The sequence below is a fragment of the Bombus huntii genome, chromosome 4, assembly GCF_024542735.1.
Source record: "Bombus huntii isolate Logan2020A chromosome 4, iyBomHunt1.1, whole genome shotgun sequence".
NCBI classification, from domain to species: domain Eukaryota; kingdom Metazoa; phylum Arthropoda; class Insecta; order Hymenoptera; family Apidae; genus Bombus; species Bombus huntii.
Window position 1 is genome coordinate 2,417,819 of NC_066241.1, and position 17,784 is coordinate 2,435,602.

At 47.8% G+C, this 17,784-nt stretch overlaps 1 protein-coding gene across 2 annotated transcripts in view; it reads right to left on the reverse strand.

Moving 5' to 3' along the window:
• The window catches only part of LOC126864577 (neurogenic locus Notch protein), a 185,745-nt gene that overhangs the window by 58,643 nt on the left and 109,318 nt on the right, over positions 1 to 17,784 (reverse strand). For both annotated transcript variants that reach the window (XM_050616030.1, XM_050616031.1), the window contains 2 exons: positions 7,302 to 7,658; positions 5,178 to 5,333 (listed from right to left, as the gene is read on the reverse strand). In XM_050616030.1, the coding sequence (XP_050471987.1) occupies positions 5,178 to 5,333; positions 7,302 to 7,658 (513 nt within the window). The remainder of the gene's footprint in view (positions 1 to 5,177; positions 5,334 to 7,301; positions 7,659 to 17,784) is intronic.

Sequence of the window (17,784 nt, forward strand, 5' to 3'; positions counted from 1 at the left end):
CTTTGACCGTCGCTTCGCCATCCTGGCGATCACTTCACCTCGCTTGGAAATTAAGACCGCTCGCTGCTGATCCGAGTTCGATCGACGCTGAACCGAGCAAGGGAGTAACGAAAAAACACCGGAATAAAAGGGGAGAGATGGCGCGATCCACGACACGCGAGGTACTTTCGCATGGCCGCGTCGCTGCGCTGTCACGAATTATGACGTCTCGACGGTGTCACGTTCGCGCGGGGTTTTGGCGGCCGCGAACATGGCCGGACCAATGTAATTCGACACCGGACAAGAACGACCCGGTTTGCGGCGGTGGTCCTTCGTCGCAAACGGGCCGACATTTTCGGAGATCCGGCGTAAATATTTATAGCGTTACTCGAACGATACACACGCGACAAACGACTTCTTTCTTCTTCTCGTTCGCGACTCGTCGGATCTTCTCCGGACGAATTGCAAGAAGATGAGCGGCGAAACGGAATTAGTCTCGCGGGCAGAATAAATTACCTCGTTCTTCGAAATTATCCGATCCCGTTGGGGATGCTTTTCCTTTGCGGCAGTCGCACACGAAAAACTTGCTGTATACCGTGTCGTGCGATCATGGAAGAGGTTTCTCGCGAATAAAATTGCAATTAACCGAAATAAGATTGCAATCGTTAAAAATCGCACTGCTTCGTTGTGGGCGAATTTTTGTATTAAAGTAAAAAAGAAACAAGCGAGTCGAAGATGGAAGAAACGACGCGAGAGAAAAGAGCGACGCGAAGAAAAACAGAGTGCAGTGAATTTGTAGTAGCTGTGATCGGTTGACATAGCGAAAGTCGAGGAAAATTCTGATAGTTTTGGCGAACGTTCGGTACCGTAATGAAAGTTTGTTTTTACGATTTAAGGTGTCGACGATCTTCGACGAAGGATTCGAAGAAAAAGTTTGGTTCGAATTTACGTAGGAACTGGATAGTTCGAATCGTTCGAACGATAGTCGTATCGTCGCCTATACAGACTATACGGATATACGTCCCGGCCGTGTAGCGCGGTTCTTTCGTCGCTGATGATAATTTTTGCTTGGCCGAGTCCGAGGGCCCGCGATACGCGGCCGACGAAGAAGAACGAGAAGGAGAACGACAAGTAAAAGAGACGATAGAAGAAGAAAAAGGAAGAAGGAGACGCGTCTTCGAGTAACGTCTTCCTAATTACGATCCTCGCGTTCGAAGCAAGACGCACGATGTGTTCGCCGTCTACCGTCCAAAACGAACGGGTTTCCGAATAGGGCTGGGCTCGTCCAGAAAAACTGGCATCCTTGATTCGTTATGCGGCTACAAAAAGGCTTCAACGGTCGAAATATGGTGCAGGGTAGAGAGTCGGTCGGCTCGACAGGGGCCAGGCTTTCTCCCTATGGAGCTATACGTATGTACGCGACTATTTCATTGGGTAGCAGCGGTTGGTCAATCTCTCGGTTCGAGAAGAATAAGATACGAAAAGGCAAGAATCGCGAGTGACCGTGCACGAAAGAGAAACTGCAAGAAACTAAAGATCCGGCAGATTGATTGCCCGGTTGGACGTGACGCCGCGCGAATGTTTGCTAAATTACTGCCCGAGGTTGCAGGCAGCTACGCAAGCGTGTTCCGCGCGCGTTTAATGAAATACAGAAAATGAATCGTGATCGTGGCGTGGTCGTTACGCGGCTTCGTAATGACGGCACGCCTATAAACAGTGTCCCCCGCCTGCCCCCGCCTGCCCCCGCTCTCCATCGAGGCAAACGAGCCCGATTGTTAACGTTCACCCCCGAAATCCACTTGATTCCGCCGTGTGCTCGTGATTAACGCGCCGGAGAAACACGACCGAGGATCCTTATACGCTAACGCGAGAGAGTCTATCTGTCATTTCGCAGGGAGATACGGATGTCTGTGCGAAGTAGAGAAGAGAAAGAAGAAGGAAGAGAAGCAAGTGTTTCTCGTTATTAATGAAGTGTGTTTGTCTGGAACGAAACGTATTAACCGGTGCGCTCACCTACGGCAGGGCAGACCGCGCGTATTTATTATCCAGCCCTTCGAATAAAAGGGGTTTGCTTACGATTGGACGCGTTTTCAACCGTTTTTTCTACTTCTTCTTCTTCTTCTTCTTCTTCTTCTTCTTCTTCTTCTTCTTTCCCAACCTCCATTTTCTTTTTTTTATCGCAACGTTTCTCGGCTACGCTTCGTCGATCGTACGTCGAATATTCGAATTACGGTATTCGACGATGGACCGGACGCAAGTGTTTATTCGCCGATTTCGCTTTGTTGACGCTTCCGACAGATCGGCGGTATGGACTATCCGGCGGCATGCCGAAACTTTCGAGTACGATCTTTCTCGTCTTTACGCGTCTCGCTGAACGAAAGTTGCTCCAACTACTCCGTAATGGGACGTGAGTTTTAATTGACTATAAAAAAAGAAGAGTTAATTGACTTATAAAAAGAAGAGTTTCTTGGAACAATGCGTTCAGAATGAGTGATTGAACGATAGACGATCAGATATCGTGCGCTATGCTGTATAGGTGGATAAAGAGCTTGTACGCAACCTCTTTTTCCAACTCTATTACCCAATAAGGTAAAACGTTAACCACCGATATTAAAATAGAGCGTTATAGGACAAAAAGGCGATTCACGTTTTTTCGTACAGCCTGCAGGTTTGATCGACCGTCTTTCGCATTAGCGATGCTTACCTCTCTCGTTACCATGACGATTACCATTTTTCATGGTTTACGGGTGATCGAGCACGGCCACGGTCGTCTTTTCTTTATTTCCGTGTCAACGTGACGCCACCGTGGGATTGACAGCGCGTTCCATGCGGCGCAATATCATAAATCGAATTCCAGTTGATAATGTGGCGAGATAAACCACGCCAGCCGGAGTCGGCTTACGTATGGACGTAGGTAGGGTACAGCGAGAAAACCGTCGAGGTGTGCGGGCCCCGCGCCGGCCCCGCGTCGGCCCCGCGCCGGCCCCATGCTGGCTTTTCGATTCTCCACCGTACTATTAATTAAACCGCGACTACTGCCTGTCCATCGGTTAATTAGGAATCCATTTACCGGTACTCGACCAGTACCATTTTTCGTTTTTCAATTTTCTCCGGATTACACGTTCCAAAGGTTCGATAAATCAATAAGTTTCGGAAACGATTTCAAAGAATTTCGGAAACTCGAATTCCGCGGTTGCTGACTGCCTGGATCGGCGTTAACGCACAAGCAAACACCATTCTCCTTACGATTTCGTGTAACTCTGCAAACGACCGGATATATGATATATACGTAGGAGGAAAGGAAAAGATGCTCGAAGCGAGAAAAATCGAACGGAATTTCAACGAAACTCGACTTTTATCTGGCACGCAATTTCGGCGTTACACGTTACACGAGTAATTTCGGCGTTACACGAGTAGACGAGTCGACGAGGCGTCGCGGATCGGCAAATACGTAGGTACGCTTGGTTATTCGCGACGGGCAGCAAGGAAAAGTCGTTGAACGTCGATTCGATCGAAAGGATTCGAAGGAGCCCGACCGAACGCTTTAGAGACAACTGTCCATCGGCCGATATCAACGTGTAACGTGTACTTCGAAACATAAATTCCCACCGGACCATCGATTATACCGCAGGAATTATTAATAATCGTCGCTGCCACGCTGAGACTCGCCGGTTCATCGATCCTGCGATAGTGGGTTTGCGGCGTCTTGCGGCCAAGCCGCTGACTTGTTTCAAGAGGAACAGAAGGGGAAAAGAGAGCCGACGAATGACAAGCTTGCCGGCGAGTATGAAAGGGAAATAAGAAGAAGAACGGAGATGCAAGCCCTCGCAGGATACTTATTAAGGTGCACTGCACCCTACAGGTGTTCGCACGGCCGCTTTAAGAATCGGATCACGAACGAAACGCGCGCAACCGTTCTCAAATATCTTTGAGAGGAGCACGTCCTTTTATATGTGGCTAGTGTACTCGTCTCCGTCGATACACAATCGCGATAGGCTGGCGTAATTTCGACAAATTTCCAGCAGCTCCGGTTATCGTGTTCTTATTATTCGATCATCGCCTCGAGCGCTCGCCCCGTTTATTATTATCGATAGCATCCGAGGGACGTAAACCAGCGATCGGGTCTTTTGCCTGCGTTAGATTTCATGCGTCGTTAATGGCAATAGAGTTCGACGTTTCCGTTGGACGTTCCGTTGGAAGTTCGAGAGAGATATTTTTCTCGAAAGAGCGCGATACCACTTGCGCGAATCTAATTGTAGGAGCATCTATTTCTTTTATTCCGCGATTGTAAGATATCGGGTCGTTAAAGTCAAAAATATCCGAAACGAACGGATTAATCTCCGTAAACGTTCGCCCTGGTAGAATTTTATCGGAACACGATGCCTATAAAAATTGTAGTTGTATTTTTCGCTGAACGGCTATCGAGAAAAGTGCGATCGATGCCTGACAGACACGTGTACTCGGATAGGACGCGACACGGTCGACGAAAATTCCACCTTCGTGATCAACGGTGAATCGCGATCGACGACAACGGCAACAACGAAAGAGGAAGAAACCCGCAAAGTCTATGGAACGAATAGAGCGTAACCAACGACGAATTAATCGATCGCGATCTATCGATTGCTCCGTTTGTTGCTTTCATCCGCGCGAGATTTCAATTTATTCGAACCGTAGGGGCGCTTTCGCGTACGACTATACGCGCTCATCTAACGATTATCGACCTTTCCATATCGACTCGATAAAATACAAATGGAGACGGCCGTTCTAACAACTCCACTTGCCTTCTTCTTTTATTCTTTTGTTCGTTCGTTCGTTCGTTCTTATTCGTTGAGTTCATGGGAAATAAATATTCGTTCGAAATAAAACTTTACCAGATAATCGTAGTCGCGATTGCTTATTATCACTAACGATTTGTACGTTATAAGAATAGATGGGATTTTTTCTAACTTTGCATGGTAAAAAGTTAGGGTCGCCAGTCCACGAACAAACGAAAAATAGGCGATTATAAAATTTATTTATTTATTACGTCCCGAATTGGTTAGGTATACGGTTACGCGACCATTTACGCAATACGCGGTACGATATTACGAAATTGTAAATCTCTTCGAAAAACGTAATCTAGCAAAGAATTGGTGAGACTAAAAATCAAAAACACCGTCAGATCTTTCGAAAGTTGAAACTACCGTTTATTCGCTTACCTTGCTCGCACTCGTCGATGTCCTCCGAGCAGTCTACCCCCTTATATCCGGTTGCACAGGAACACGCGAACGATCCATTGATGGGACTGGTATCGCAGATAGCACCCTCGTGACAGGGATTTGAGGTGCAAGCATCGTCGAGATGGCAGAGCAATCCTGGAAACGGGAAAAGTAACGATTTATCTTCCGATTATTCGCCGATCGCTCGGGGAGGGTGGTCGGCCATTTTGAAGGGGACCTGAATAATCCGATAGACGCTGTTGCGTACGTTTCTAGGACAAAAGCGTCGATCGTCGAACGCCAAACACGGCGGCAACGGCCAAACATGGACATCATTAAGATCTGTATTGCTCGGTCCGCTAGAGGTCTAGCTAGAAACGTTACACTCGAGGATCTCGCAAGAGAATCTCGAATCTCGCATTCGGTAAATTACTGGAAATACCGAGCTTATACGATAAGTTGGTCTAATTGCTCCCTACAGCGAGAACATTCGAGGAATTTCAATTGCGACTGCATAGAATACTCTGCGATGTGGGTTTAATCTTACAGCGGCATTGCGGTGTTGCTCGTCTATGGATCATGGTAATCGAGCTTACGTTTGCTTTTTAAAAGCTTCCGTGAAAAATTTACCAATTCACTAATAGATCGTTTCTTTTACTTTAATTTCCAAACTAAAGTTTCGAAGAATCGAGCGACAGAGAGAGAGAGAGAGAGAGAGAGCGATTGAAAAGCAGGAAAAAAGTATAGATATCCTTTGACGTATAGCGTGCGAAGTATAGGTATCGAATGACGTTGGAACGCGTTAGATCTCGATAACGGAACGCGGATGTTTAGAACGTTCGCGTACAAAGCAAAGCAAAGCCGCCACGCAGATGCACGATTACACCCGCGACTAACTGTAACCGTGTTCGTACGTGAAAGAAACCAAGCCACTGGGCTTTAACACCGCCATCGTCATGCGTGCGAGTGGCCAGGACATTGCAAGTACGTTGACTGGTAGACGTTCGTATCGCGTAAGCCATTTTCCGAATATCGTGATTTCTTAATTTAGACAGACGCTTTAAAAGTGGAATGGTTCGGCGTAAGGTGTAAGGTAACAAGCGTGAGCGTCGAGGAACGCGCGAGGAGCTGAATGTTTCTAATATCACGATAACAGCAAAGAGAGGAAAGGAAAGATCAATTCGTGGCCGCTAATGGCGGCTAATGGCCGCCACGATCCAACATCGGAGCGTAAAAGTTAAAGCAGAGGAGGGATATATACGTACAGGTTTGTCCAAGTGGCGCGCGAATTTTTTCGTTTTCGCGATTACCTGACGTCGATTGCAGCTATTACAGGGGGCACGGTTGCACCGTAACAAAAGAAGGATGCCTGTATTTGGTAATCGGCGTCGACGCGCGATCGATCTGAAAAACGTTTTGCCGCACCGGGCTTTGGGTAGGCGAGTAAGAACAGAGAACAGAAACTCGTTTTCAGTCCTCAAGGTCGTCGCTCGGTAAGGCTAGGCCGCGCACCAGCCTCCGGAATCCCGGGATTCCAACGGACCCTCGGAGGCTGCATCATATTGTTGCACGTGCAGTTGCACCTGCCTGCACCGCTGATGCTCCGCCGATGTTCCGCCGGTGCTCCGCTCATGATCTCGCTGTGCGTATCACCGACACGATTTCGCGTACGGAATCCCCTCGTCGGCCGTACCTTGCTACGCGAATTTGTTCTGCGAGCTCTGGCGATTCGTGCAACCGTGTTTACCTTGGCCGCTGAGATTCCAAGATTTTAGGGGTTCTGTATACGAATCGGTAGCGAAAAAGGTAAACACATGACACGAACATTTCCTCCGTAGACCATAGACGCGATGTGTCGTTGTTTCTTCTGTGTTTATTACGTATGTCATACATATTTTGAATCTATCGCTTCGACCTTTTTGTAAAATCACGTAGAGCGGTAAAACGCCTTTTTACCGTCCCTACGTATTCGAATACTTTCTCCGATCCTTCGACAATCTTACCCCATGGCATCGTGCCATGCCATACGCATACCTCGCCAATCGACATCACGAGGCAAGTTAGCAAGTTATCAAAGTCGCGAAACCGTCGGTCGATCGCGTGTCGATGGATACTGGAACTTACCGGTCTTCCCGTAGGTGCATTGACAGTAAAAGCTGCCAACACGATCGATGCAGGTAGCCCCGTTGAAGCAGGCAGCACCTGCGCAATCGTCGATGTTGACGCTGCAGTCAGGCCCGGTCCAGCCATTCACGCATATGCACGAGTAGCTACCGGGTGAATTGGTACACGTGGCACCGTTGTGGCACAACGAAGGCCGAACCGAGCACTCGTCCACGTCCAATTCGCACTGCGTGCCTGTGTACGACGGAGGACATAGGCACGAGTACTCATTTATCCTGTCCATGCAGGTTGCACCGTTTTGGCACAAATTTCCAGGACAGTCATCGATATTCTCCTCGCACTGATCTCCGCGGAAACCTGAAACATTCCAGAGAAAAGATCCTGTTGAAAGCTGAAACACGTTTACCAAGTAGTTTTGATCGATATCGATTTTCGTTATCTTTCGATACGAATGATTTATAGTAGGTAATTTGATTATTGGATGTGTTGAAGGTGCGTGTTACAGGTAAATATAACTTTCAAAGTTTATAAATACGATCGGCTATCGACTTTTAATCGTTGTATCTGCACATTTTCCAGTCTCGACCGTTAACTAGAGCAACGTTAACTAGAGCAACTTTAATTTTCAAAATCTAAGTTTGTTCCTTTCCTTCGGTCAAATCTATCGATCTCCGAGGTCGACGAAATTTCGTCCAGCCGATTTCTATCGCCATAAAACGCATTGGTTTGCCGTTGCTGCGTATCGTGCGATTTACAGACAATTCTGCATGAGGGAAGGCAGGGTGTTCGGCGTTGGATAAAAACGGACAAACAAAGGATCATCGAGATATGGCGGATCCGCGTTCGAAATAAATTCCCCCAACCTGAGACTAACCGGACAAATTCTGTCGACGATCGCGATGGTCGTAAAGAGGAGAACTCGTTGTATCCACTGTTCTCGTGCAAGGAAAAAAGGAATTTTTATGTCAAAGTAGAGCCACGGCTACGCGGTCGAGGCTTTTATCGTTCCAGGAATTACGATGGCCTGGAAGAACGAAGGGCAGGTAAGACCGAAGAAGAAACGATCGGTCGGCCCAACACCCAAGATAGAGCGATATAGCTCGATAACCGTGAAATTGATAGTTGTCTGTGTCGATCGATTTTTCTACTACGAAGTTGCACGGTTTCAACGAACAAAACGATGAACGCACGATGATGAACGGTGTTCGCGTCCACGCGGAACAAGGACCCAGCCGACTGTTTAACGAAGGGAATATTCAGAGATAGTTGGTAAAAATGGCGGTAAGAAGAAGTTACGTTGTTCAATTCTAACGAAAATCAGCGTGAATCAGTTTGAAAGACAAAAACGAAGGCACGAGGAAGAAGGGAACGGCTCTGGCGGAAGATCGACAGGATCGATGTAGCAGCGTGATGATCGATTATTGGCGCGATGCCGAAGCAAAAGCATTCTTTATGCGGCTTCGTCTAGGGCCTACGCGATCAAGACGAGTACATCGTTTAGAACTTAAAGGCTGTGGTTAATAGATCGGAGGGGATTTTGCATCGCTTTGCGATCAGGCTGATCGTCGACGAATAGTATCTACATAGTATGTACGTATGTATGTAATTGGTTAAAACTAAACTCGCTTTTCAAACTAACGGTGCCGTAACGTAATGTTTCCTGGCTTGATTTTCTTTAAACGCAAAGTTTCAAATGTTAACAACGATGGGCATTTTTAACGGGAAAGGACGAAAGGATCGAAAGTGGCTATAGAGCGTAGACGATGTTTAGAGGTATTGGTCCGAGGAGGTTCGAAGGTGGAGAAAAATGGTCTCTGTCTCGCACGCAACGTTATACGCGAAGAAGCGGATAAAAACGCATCCACTTTCCTACCGTGGTGGTATCTTACTATCGGTATCGGTGGAGTCGGTCAACGATGCAAATCTACTCGTGAATCGCGTGTTTATCAACTGTAATGGTGGGTATAATTTATTCTCGATAGAGCGGTTAACTAAACTTCCTGTGCATCTGCACCGGTTTCAGAGTCATACATGCACACGTATGTTACGTATACGTACATACATATACGTAAGTATCGGTCGATACGAGTTAAAGTTTCGTTCCGGAGTGAAAAAATTCCCAATCGATCCTATAAGTACGTACCGTTGTTGTACCTCCGAACAGGGGCGTAACATTAATATTAAAGCGATGCAAAAGTAAATCGGCCGTTTCGCGTGCACCATTATTCGGCCAGGGAACCCGACGCGACGATCTTCCACTAGGTTGCCGTTTTCCATTATACATACGTACTTGATGCATACGACGTACGTGTCACGGTCATCGACGATTCGAAGTATACATTATAGAATAGTTTAGAACCGATGTTTAGTCACGTATTTCGTAATTTCGTTGACGTTGTTTAAACAAAGTACGAAGTGAAAGAGGGGAGCCAAGGTCGGCGACATCCGTTTCAAAAAATTGCCAAACGCTTCTCTCTCGAAGATTCTCTCTCGCGGATTTGTAACCGGATGAGATATACGTAGAAGTACATAGGGTAAAAGCTTTGCGATGGCACTGGGTTCAAATTTCTGCACGCTTTGTATCGTTTAACGTAGGACAAAGGTAAATATCGCGACAGATTCTACGAGAAAATTTGAATTCCAATAAATACGACGATTCGTGCGACTCGCCGCATATCACGCGAGTTTAGCAGACGCGTTTAGCCGAAAATCGTTGCCGCGAATCTACTTCTCCACGCAACAGATGGTTATACGCTATACAGGCAGGGGCTTCGGGTCTGAATTTCGATAGAGATTCGAAACTGGAATTTCAAGGAGGTTTCCCTTCTTGAGTTACCGGATTACAGGGGACTGGTCGGCCGGTTTACACGCTACCGTGAAACTTTTGCGTCGTAAAGTTCAGATTATAATACTTTCCAGTTCGTGCGTTTACGCAGCCACAAATGGCACGTCGCGAATGACGCGCAACCGGAAACGTACGACTCGAGATACCGACGACATTCAACGTTTCCCCGTCTTCTTTCATCCGGCCTCGTTAGATCGATACTTTGCGAGATTTCTGCTTATCCGGACAGGAGAAAGGGGAATTTGATGGAACTGGATGGCAAGAAAGAAAAGCGAACGAAAGGTGAAGGAAAAAACTGTCGATATATTGGGTACGATGGTCGGTACGACGGTGAAAGAGGAGGCAAGAAGCGCGGAGACGAGAGACACGGAGGTATCGCCACGGTTCCGGGGCGAATCGATTGCCTTTGATATCGACACTGACGCGGACAAAAGAAGGATCATCGTGCTTGGAGCTCACTAAAAAATCTACGTATTTGCCGGACCATTCGTTCCGCGTTCATAGCAGACGCGCGCGTCCTTTCATCCACTGCGACCGCTTTTCTTCCCTTCTCTTCCCTTTTTGCGAACCGTCTCTCGGAGGAACGCAGGGATGCGTCCTAAAAACTGTTTACCGTGATACACGACCATGCTACCGTACGCGTACGGTGTTTGAAAATAACGTTGATTTTTTAATACCGTTATTACCAACTGTTTCGCGCGTATTTTCCTCCTTCATTGTTCTAGTTTAATATTTATTTCCACAGATACGGTTAAACGCGTCTTTTATTTCGAACTTGAAAGTAATTTCGGTATTTATAAAAGTGGAATATAACGAGTGATACTTTTAAAAGCAATACTTGGTAAACCAACGAATAAAACAATTTTGAAATTTCCTATTTATATCATCCTACGTTGGAACGAACTTTCTTTTCTTCTTTTGTCTTACAATTTATTCGCATTAAGATTAAAATTAATTGAAAATCCAGGAAACGAGTAATACGTACGGCTGCGTTCGTTTAGCCGGAATACACGCAAATATCTCGATAATCGATAACATGGATCGGAACGTACGAAGAATCGAGGAACGGTCGGAACCCGAAGAAAGACGCACTCGTCGCTCACACGCTGGTAACGGATATCATCCTAGGCCAGAAGTATCCGTATAAATACCGATCGCACTCTTCGTGAGGTCGCGAGCGCCCAAAGAGGGGATATATCCCCGCTAACAACGAGAGCTTATTTCCATAAGGTAGAAGCCTCTTGTTCCCGGAATTCTGCCAAATCCTCGTGGCGAGTTCTATCTGGTTCTCCTGGTGAGCGTATAATGGCGAGATGGTCCGAAGCACGCGGGCTGCCAGTAGAAAAACGAGCGGACCGATCTGGTGTGACGATGATTCGCGAAAGTAAAAGAAACAAGGGTGGTACTGCTCGAGAAGATTACGCGCGTGGGTGCGTGTTAGAAAGGGAGGGAACAACGTTCTCTACCGCTTATAAATCAAGCTGCGACGAAGGCTTATAATCGCCATCGTCCACGAGCTTCGACCTTTAGGTTGCACGCGGTGCGGACCCTATTCGACCAAGGATACGCGTATCCGTTACTTCGTTACAGATGCATTACCCTCTTCTAGTTTGCTTCGTCTGCTCTCTTTCGGCGGCTAGAACGACGCTCCAATAGATTTTGCGATATTATTATTCGCCCCTTTTCCTCCGTACTGTTTTTCGTCGTTCGTTTTCGTCTTTGTTTCGATACGTCCGAAAAAAATCGCTGTTTGGCGTCTGATGGCGCAATTACGAGAAACGATCGCGTCGGAGAATATTCGAGGACGCTTCGAGAACAATCTGGTTAGGATGGCAAGGTCGAAGACTTTCGACGGGAATTTCGAGAATCCTGTAAAGCGCTGACGATTAGTCAGTCCGCAGGTTCGGCCAACTGCTCGGAATGATTTCATTCACTGGCGGTCGCTACACGACAGGCTCACCTCGGTGAACAGCGAAGGAGAAAGAAGAAGAAGAAGAAGAAGAAGAAGAAGGAGAAAAGGATCGCCCTTTCTCCGCTCGTCCGACGGATCCTTCTAAATTCTAAATGTTTCGAAGGAATCCAGGCATTTCGACTCGCTTCCTGAACGCGTCTCTTCCTCTTCGAACCACGGAGAAGCGACTCGTCGGGCGATAGATTCGCGTTTCTGCGGAAACACGAGATTCTCGCGTGAAAAGAGGAAAACAAAAAAAAAAAAAAAAAACGCTGGAAACCCTTTGACCCCGTGTCTCTGCATTGTCGTGGCTTCGTTACCACGAACGTATCGTTTTATTTCCCTCCGCTAGGAAGGGAACTAGGAAGCGTCCTTCCGATTCGTAACATAACGCCACTGTTTCGTTACCAAGCGATTTCGCGTCTCGAGTTTCTCTCGCTGGATTCGCTTTTTCCAAATCGCCGGTGTTTCCACCGTATTCTCCTTCGCTTGGATCGTTTTCTAACGAACAACTATGCGCGTATCGAACCTACCGACTATCGACACCGTGTGTTTCTCTTCTTTTCACCTTTCTCCGATCATCTTGTCACAGCATTAAGATAATCCTGTCTCTGTCTGTCCGAACTCTCGTTCTCTCGTTCTCTCGTTCTCGAGAGGAAGGGAAGGAGGGAGAGATGGGAGGGAGGGAGAGAGAGAGAGAGAGAGAGGCAGGGAGGGAGGGAGACTCGAACGGGGCAATACAGTGCCGTCAGTGCCTCTCAGCCGGGCAAAGGTGTGGCAACGTCGCGAGAGCGGGTGTGCGGCCACAAGATTCATGGTGGGGACTGTGGGAAAATTCTCATGCCGCCGACTGTGCCAGTACCAGTGGTACTCATCCAACGACGGATTAAACAGCCAGAAACCTTACTCGACTTCCTGCTTTCACGCTCCAAGAGCGTTTCACCGTGCACGCAAAAAAGGTATCATTAGGGGCGTCACGAGAAAATCTTGCGATCCGATAGAGAGTTATCTTTGCGGGAAACGCACGGCGTTCCAGTAAAAATGGACAATTCGATGGCAGTCAGATAGCAACGAAATACCGATAATATCGATAAAATAGTTGTAGGTAGGAAGCGAAACGAGAAATATAAACGGAACCGTGTGTAACTAACTCTCTTAAGAGATTACCTATGGCATAGGAACTTAGGAATATCGATTAGTGGAATCGTAGCGAACGAGTTACGCATCGTTCCTTCGTTTTCGTTATACCGCCGACGTAAGAGGGTAACAGCACTTTCGCGATACTACCGCTCCTGACAATCTACTAACCAACGAAAAATTCATTTATCCGTGTACTTCCATGATGACGACGACTCGAGCATCCTTATTTGCGACTAAATCGAGTTAACCGAGAAACAGTTTGCGATAATCTCGCTTATGCCAAGTACGATTACGATTGCAGTGAATCGTAGATGAATTGGAAGAAACGAAATTTTTGCTACTCGTCCGCATAGGAAAGACGATCGCAAGAACAGAGGAGACGGTATAGGGGGGAGAGTTTCCCCGCAACGAAAAAGAAACGCAAGACGCGGAAGTGACGCGTCTCGTTTCACCATATGGCGTCCTTGCCCTGGAATTTCGGAAGCGGCGGTTAGACGGGATTCGGTTGAGAAGCACTGGATCCCATCGGGGCCCACGATGCGAAGAGGAAGGCTAACAGCGGCCCGTGCCTCCCCACCAAAAAGCACGGCTGGCACCGGGTAGCCACGAGCACGCCACGGGGGTGCCCGTGGAAAAATTATTTCTCCGTCCTTACGAACGTTGTAATTATTCCGGCCACGTGGTTGCGCCATGGCGAATCGCGGATACACCTGTCGCCAACATTAGTCGCCATCGTATAAACGATTCACCCTCTTGCTTTGTGATTTAATTCGTGACGTAGTAATTCGCGTCTGCCACGACTTAAAAAAAACCTTGCTCGTACGATACGAGTATAATGAAGCAGAAGAGGGCAGTCGTTCAATTTTTGGAAAATATATTTAGGGAATACAGTTACCAAAGATAGAAACCAGTTGCAGGTAAACAGGGGTGCGGCTTATTAGCGGATTAGCGCGACTGTGCAAACTGACATCGTCCACGTCGATACACGCGGCGCGCATTCGTGTCCCTGTAAGGGGAGTAATTATTGCAACGCGATTCGCTTCTCGTTAGGTCTCCGATTAACGAACCGAGACGCGCGCGCGAGTGAGAGAGAAGCCTTCGAGTTGCTTTACGGGCTCGTTACAATTCTCAGACAGTCCGAAAGAGGGTAACGATTAGAAAGAGCCCTTAGTGACTCGTACGCCATCGTAACGATTCCCAGCCCGGCTGAGTGCATCGTTCCATGCCGTTAAGACAATCGTGTGCTCTTTCTCTCCGGACCTCGATTCTCTCGACTCGTAAACGCGAACAACTCTGTCATCCGCTACACCTACGGAAGCAATTTCTAATGCGACTCGAAATTATCCGAATATTTTGCTTCGCGAACGCTCCTCTTTTCCCTTACACGAGCGCAAACCGCTCGAAACGAGTTGGAAAGCACCGAGATGGCCGGATAGATGGGACAGATCGGTCGTGAAAGCGAAACGAATAATTGGCAAGGGACAGAATCGAATGGCAGAGAATAATAGAGCAGTACCGCTAGGACGAAGCGGTACGTTGTCTGGTTGTACGGGCGCAAGTTCTCTTGTACGCGAGCGATCTATCTCGGATAGAAGTGACGCGGACCTTAATACGTACAACTTCGTTTCTTCGCCGTTCTCGCCTTTTTTTCCCTTTTCTCATGCGCCCCATCATCCTGCCGCTCTTTGTCCATTTTCTGGGACCGTAAAAGGCGCACGTACCTACTCGAGAAAGGACCAACCGATAAGCGTAATTTGAATGGGTAATGGCTTCACCAAGAGGAGGGTCCCCGGTTAATGACGGGTCCAACGGAAGGGGAAGAGGCGGTCGAAGAAAGGAAAGGAAAGGAAAGGAAAGGAAAGGAAAGGAAAGGAAAGGAAAGGAAAGGAAAGGAGAAGAGAGAAGAGAGAAAGAACGAAAGAAGGTAGAGAAAGAGAGGAAAAGATCCGGGCGCCGAGATGGTGCGCGCCCCGAGCCTTAATGCACTCTCTTCTCAGTCTCGATCGCGATTGGGGGACGTTTTGGTTTTCGGGTACGGGGCACGAAACCGCGAGATACCCGGCTCGAAAGCAGCCCTCTATCGTTACTAAACCGGATCCATTTTTCCGTCTGGATCATCGCTCGCGAGCAGGGTCCACCGAGAAACCCATTACCCTACGTGTCGAATGCGGATCGGCAATTTCCTCCTCTGCGGAGATCGCGCTGTCTGTCGCCTCGCCGTCTTTTTAATATCTTCGTTAAGTAAGAAGCCTCGAACAAGGCAGGGACGGTAGGTGGTATCGCAAAGGGGCACTGGTAATTCGGATTTCGCCACTCTCAGGGGCAGTTACCTTTCGAATGCTTGGTTTTCAACGCTACCGAAGTCGAGCGAATTCGAGGATATTCGCGGGAATGGATATCCCCGCGGAGGACCTGATGTGAAAAAACTACGCAGCTGACTCGATCAACGGTCTCGACACCAATCGGGAATGCTCCGCGTTCTCGTTCCTCCTTCGATGGACCAACCGCTGTCGTCCGTTCCCGAATAGACTGTCTGCAAGTGTCTCTGGCGTTCGCATTTGTGAGTTTCGATGCGAGCGAGATCGGACGATGAAAGATCACGTCTGTTCGATCGAGGTTCAGTCAGTGACGCGCTGCGCAGTATCTCGGTAAGTCAGTGACATGGAAAAACAACTCGCAGCTACGTAGAAACGCGCGAGATAGCGAGCCAAGGGCAAGGAAAACCGAATTCGATCGTCCCCGTGCCCCGCGAGGATGCGAAGCCTTACTTACTGCGCGGCTTGCGCAACAGGTGTCTGCCATTCAACAGGCGGTGGTACGCCGCGCCTGCTCGACTGCCGTCGCGTCGGCTCAAATCACAGTCGCCGATAGAAAGTCGTTGTCGTAGCAGGTATATAGCTCGATGATCGATGGTAATCGCTGGACGTTTCGATTACCGCTCTACGTTCTATCGTTCCAAATAAATAAAAAGGTGCAACGCGCTAACACGATCGAAAAGTAGAAAAATCGTCCGCTCGAGGAGGGATTGGGTGAAAGTGGATGCCACAACGACGCGTAAATTCTTCCACTTGTTGCTTTAGCGCAACAGGTGAGAGACGGTCGACAGGTTATTTCCTATGACGATCGTCTCGCTATCAATGCCTTGGCATTGCGCACCGCGAAAATTTGCGACAGTTTCGGCGTTTCAATTTCCCATCGATACGTTGTCGAGCGAAAGAACGAGTTAGGTGGAAAGCCGATTGTACGTAAATGAACATGTACGATCGATGTAACTATAAACGAAATAAACAAGTTCTAAAGAACGAACGATACGTAGATATATAAATATGTTTTTAAAGTCGGGTGGGTCCTTCTCTCTTGTTCACTGTGAGCGATACGTAGGAGGAAAGCAGGCCCGTATGCGCGCTCGCGTGGATTGTTTACCCGTGAGCGAACGTACGCACACACGTGCACATGTTACGAGTATACAGGTACCTTGGCACTCGAACAATGGGACCGTCGTACGACTACCATTCTTTCGGGACAATCGGTGGAGCCCCTTTCTCGAAAGGCTGTGCCCCCACTCGATGCAACACGGGCCCCATACCGCTTAAAAGGACAATCGCCTTCTTATTTACGATTTGACCAGCTCCCCCTTTCTCCTTCTTCTTTCACCTTCTCGTCGGTGCTTCTTTCTTTCTTTCGCTCTTTCTCGCCGTCGCGTGGTCGGGCTCCGCGCGTTGGTTGGCGTAGATCGGACGACCAAGCACCCGTGTGCTCGAAAAGAATCCTTCCTTCGACCGAAAATCGACGAAAATCTAGAGGTCTAGACGGAAATCGTTCGTCGTTTCGACAAAGATTCTTCGATCGATCTTTAAACGATTTGTGTCCGGTCGGGCGTCGATGTTCCTCGAAATTAATTACGAGGATCGTGCCGTTCGTTGGCGACCGTAGAGCGTTCTAGCGTAGGTTCCTCTAATATTTAGATCGAGCAATGCGATTAAATGCAACCGACTCGCGCATTTTCCTAAATAAATCCTATAAACGTATCTGCCACTCGCTCTAAATGAGCGATTTCGAGTTATCGCGTCGCCGTCTCTATCCGCTGTATGCGACTGTTTTACGTTTTACGTACGCAATGGCAGACGATTATGCGGAGACGAAGCGCGAATAACTAAAAATTCAGTGTTCTTGGAAATTTAGTGGGTTTTTAAAGTTGTCTCGGTGGGAAGTCGTTTTTACTTAAGAAATATTTATTCTGTCACCTTTTCCTAGATACAATTATGCAAAAAGCTGGAACTAATCAGACACGAAATTTGCCAGGCATTCGTAACTTGTGATTAAAAGATGCACGATCAATCGATCGACGCTGGCCATTGCGAACCGGTAAAGCTACAGGTTGCAACGACTCGCGAGGGAAGAAGAGCGAACGTGGAACGTGGAAAGTGGAACGTGGAAAGTGGAAAACAGAGACGAAATAAGATTGGAGCGACGAGGGCGGAGACGAACGAACGAGCCTCGGGACCAAAAGCGAGAGAAGAGAGCATGGTATCACGGTTGCTTTATCT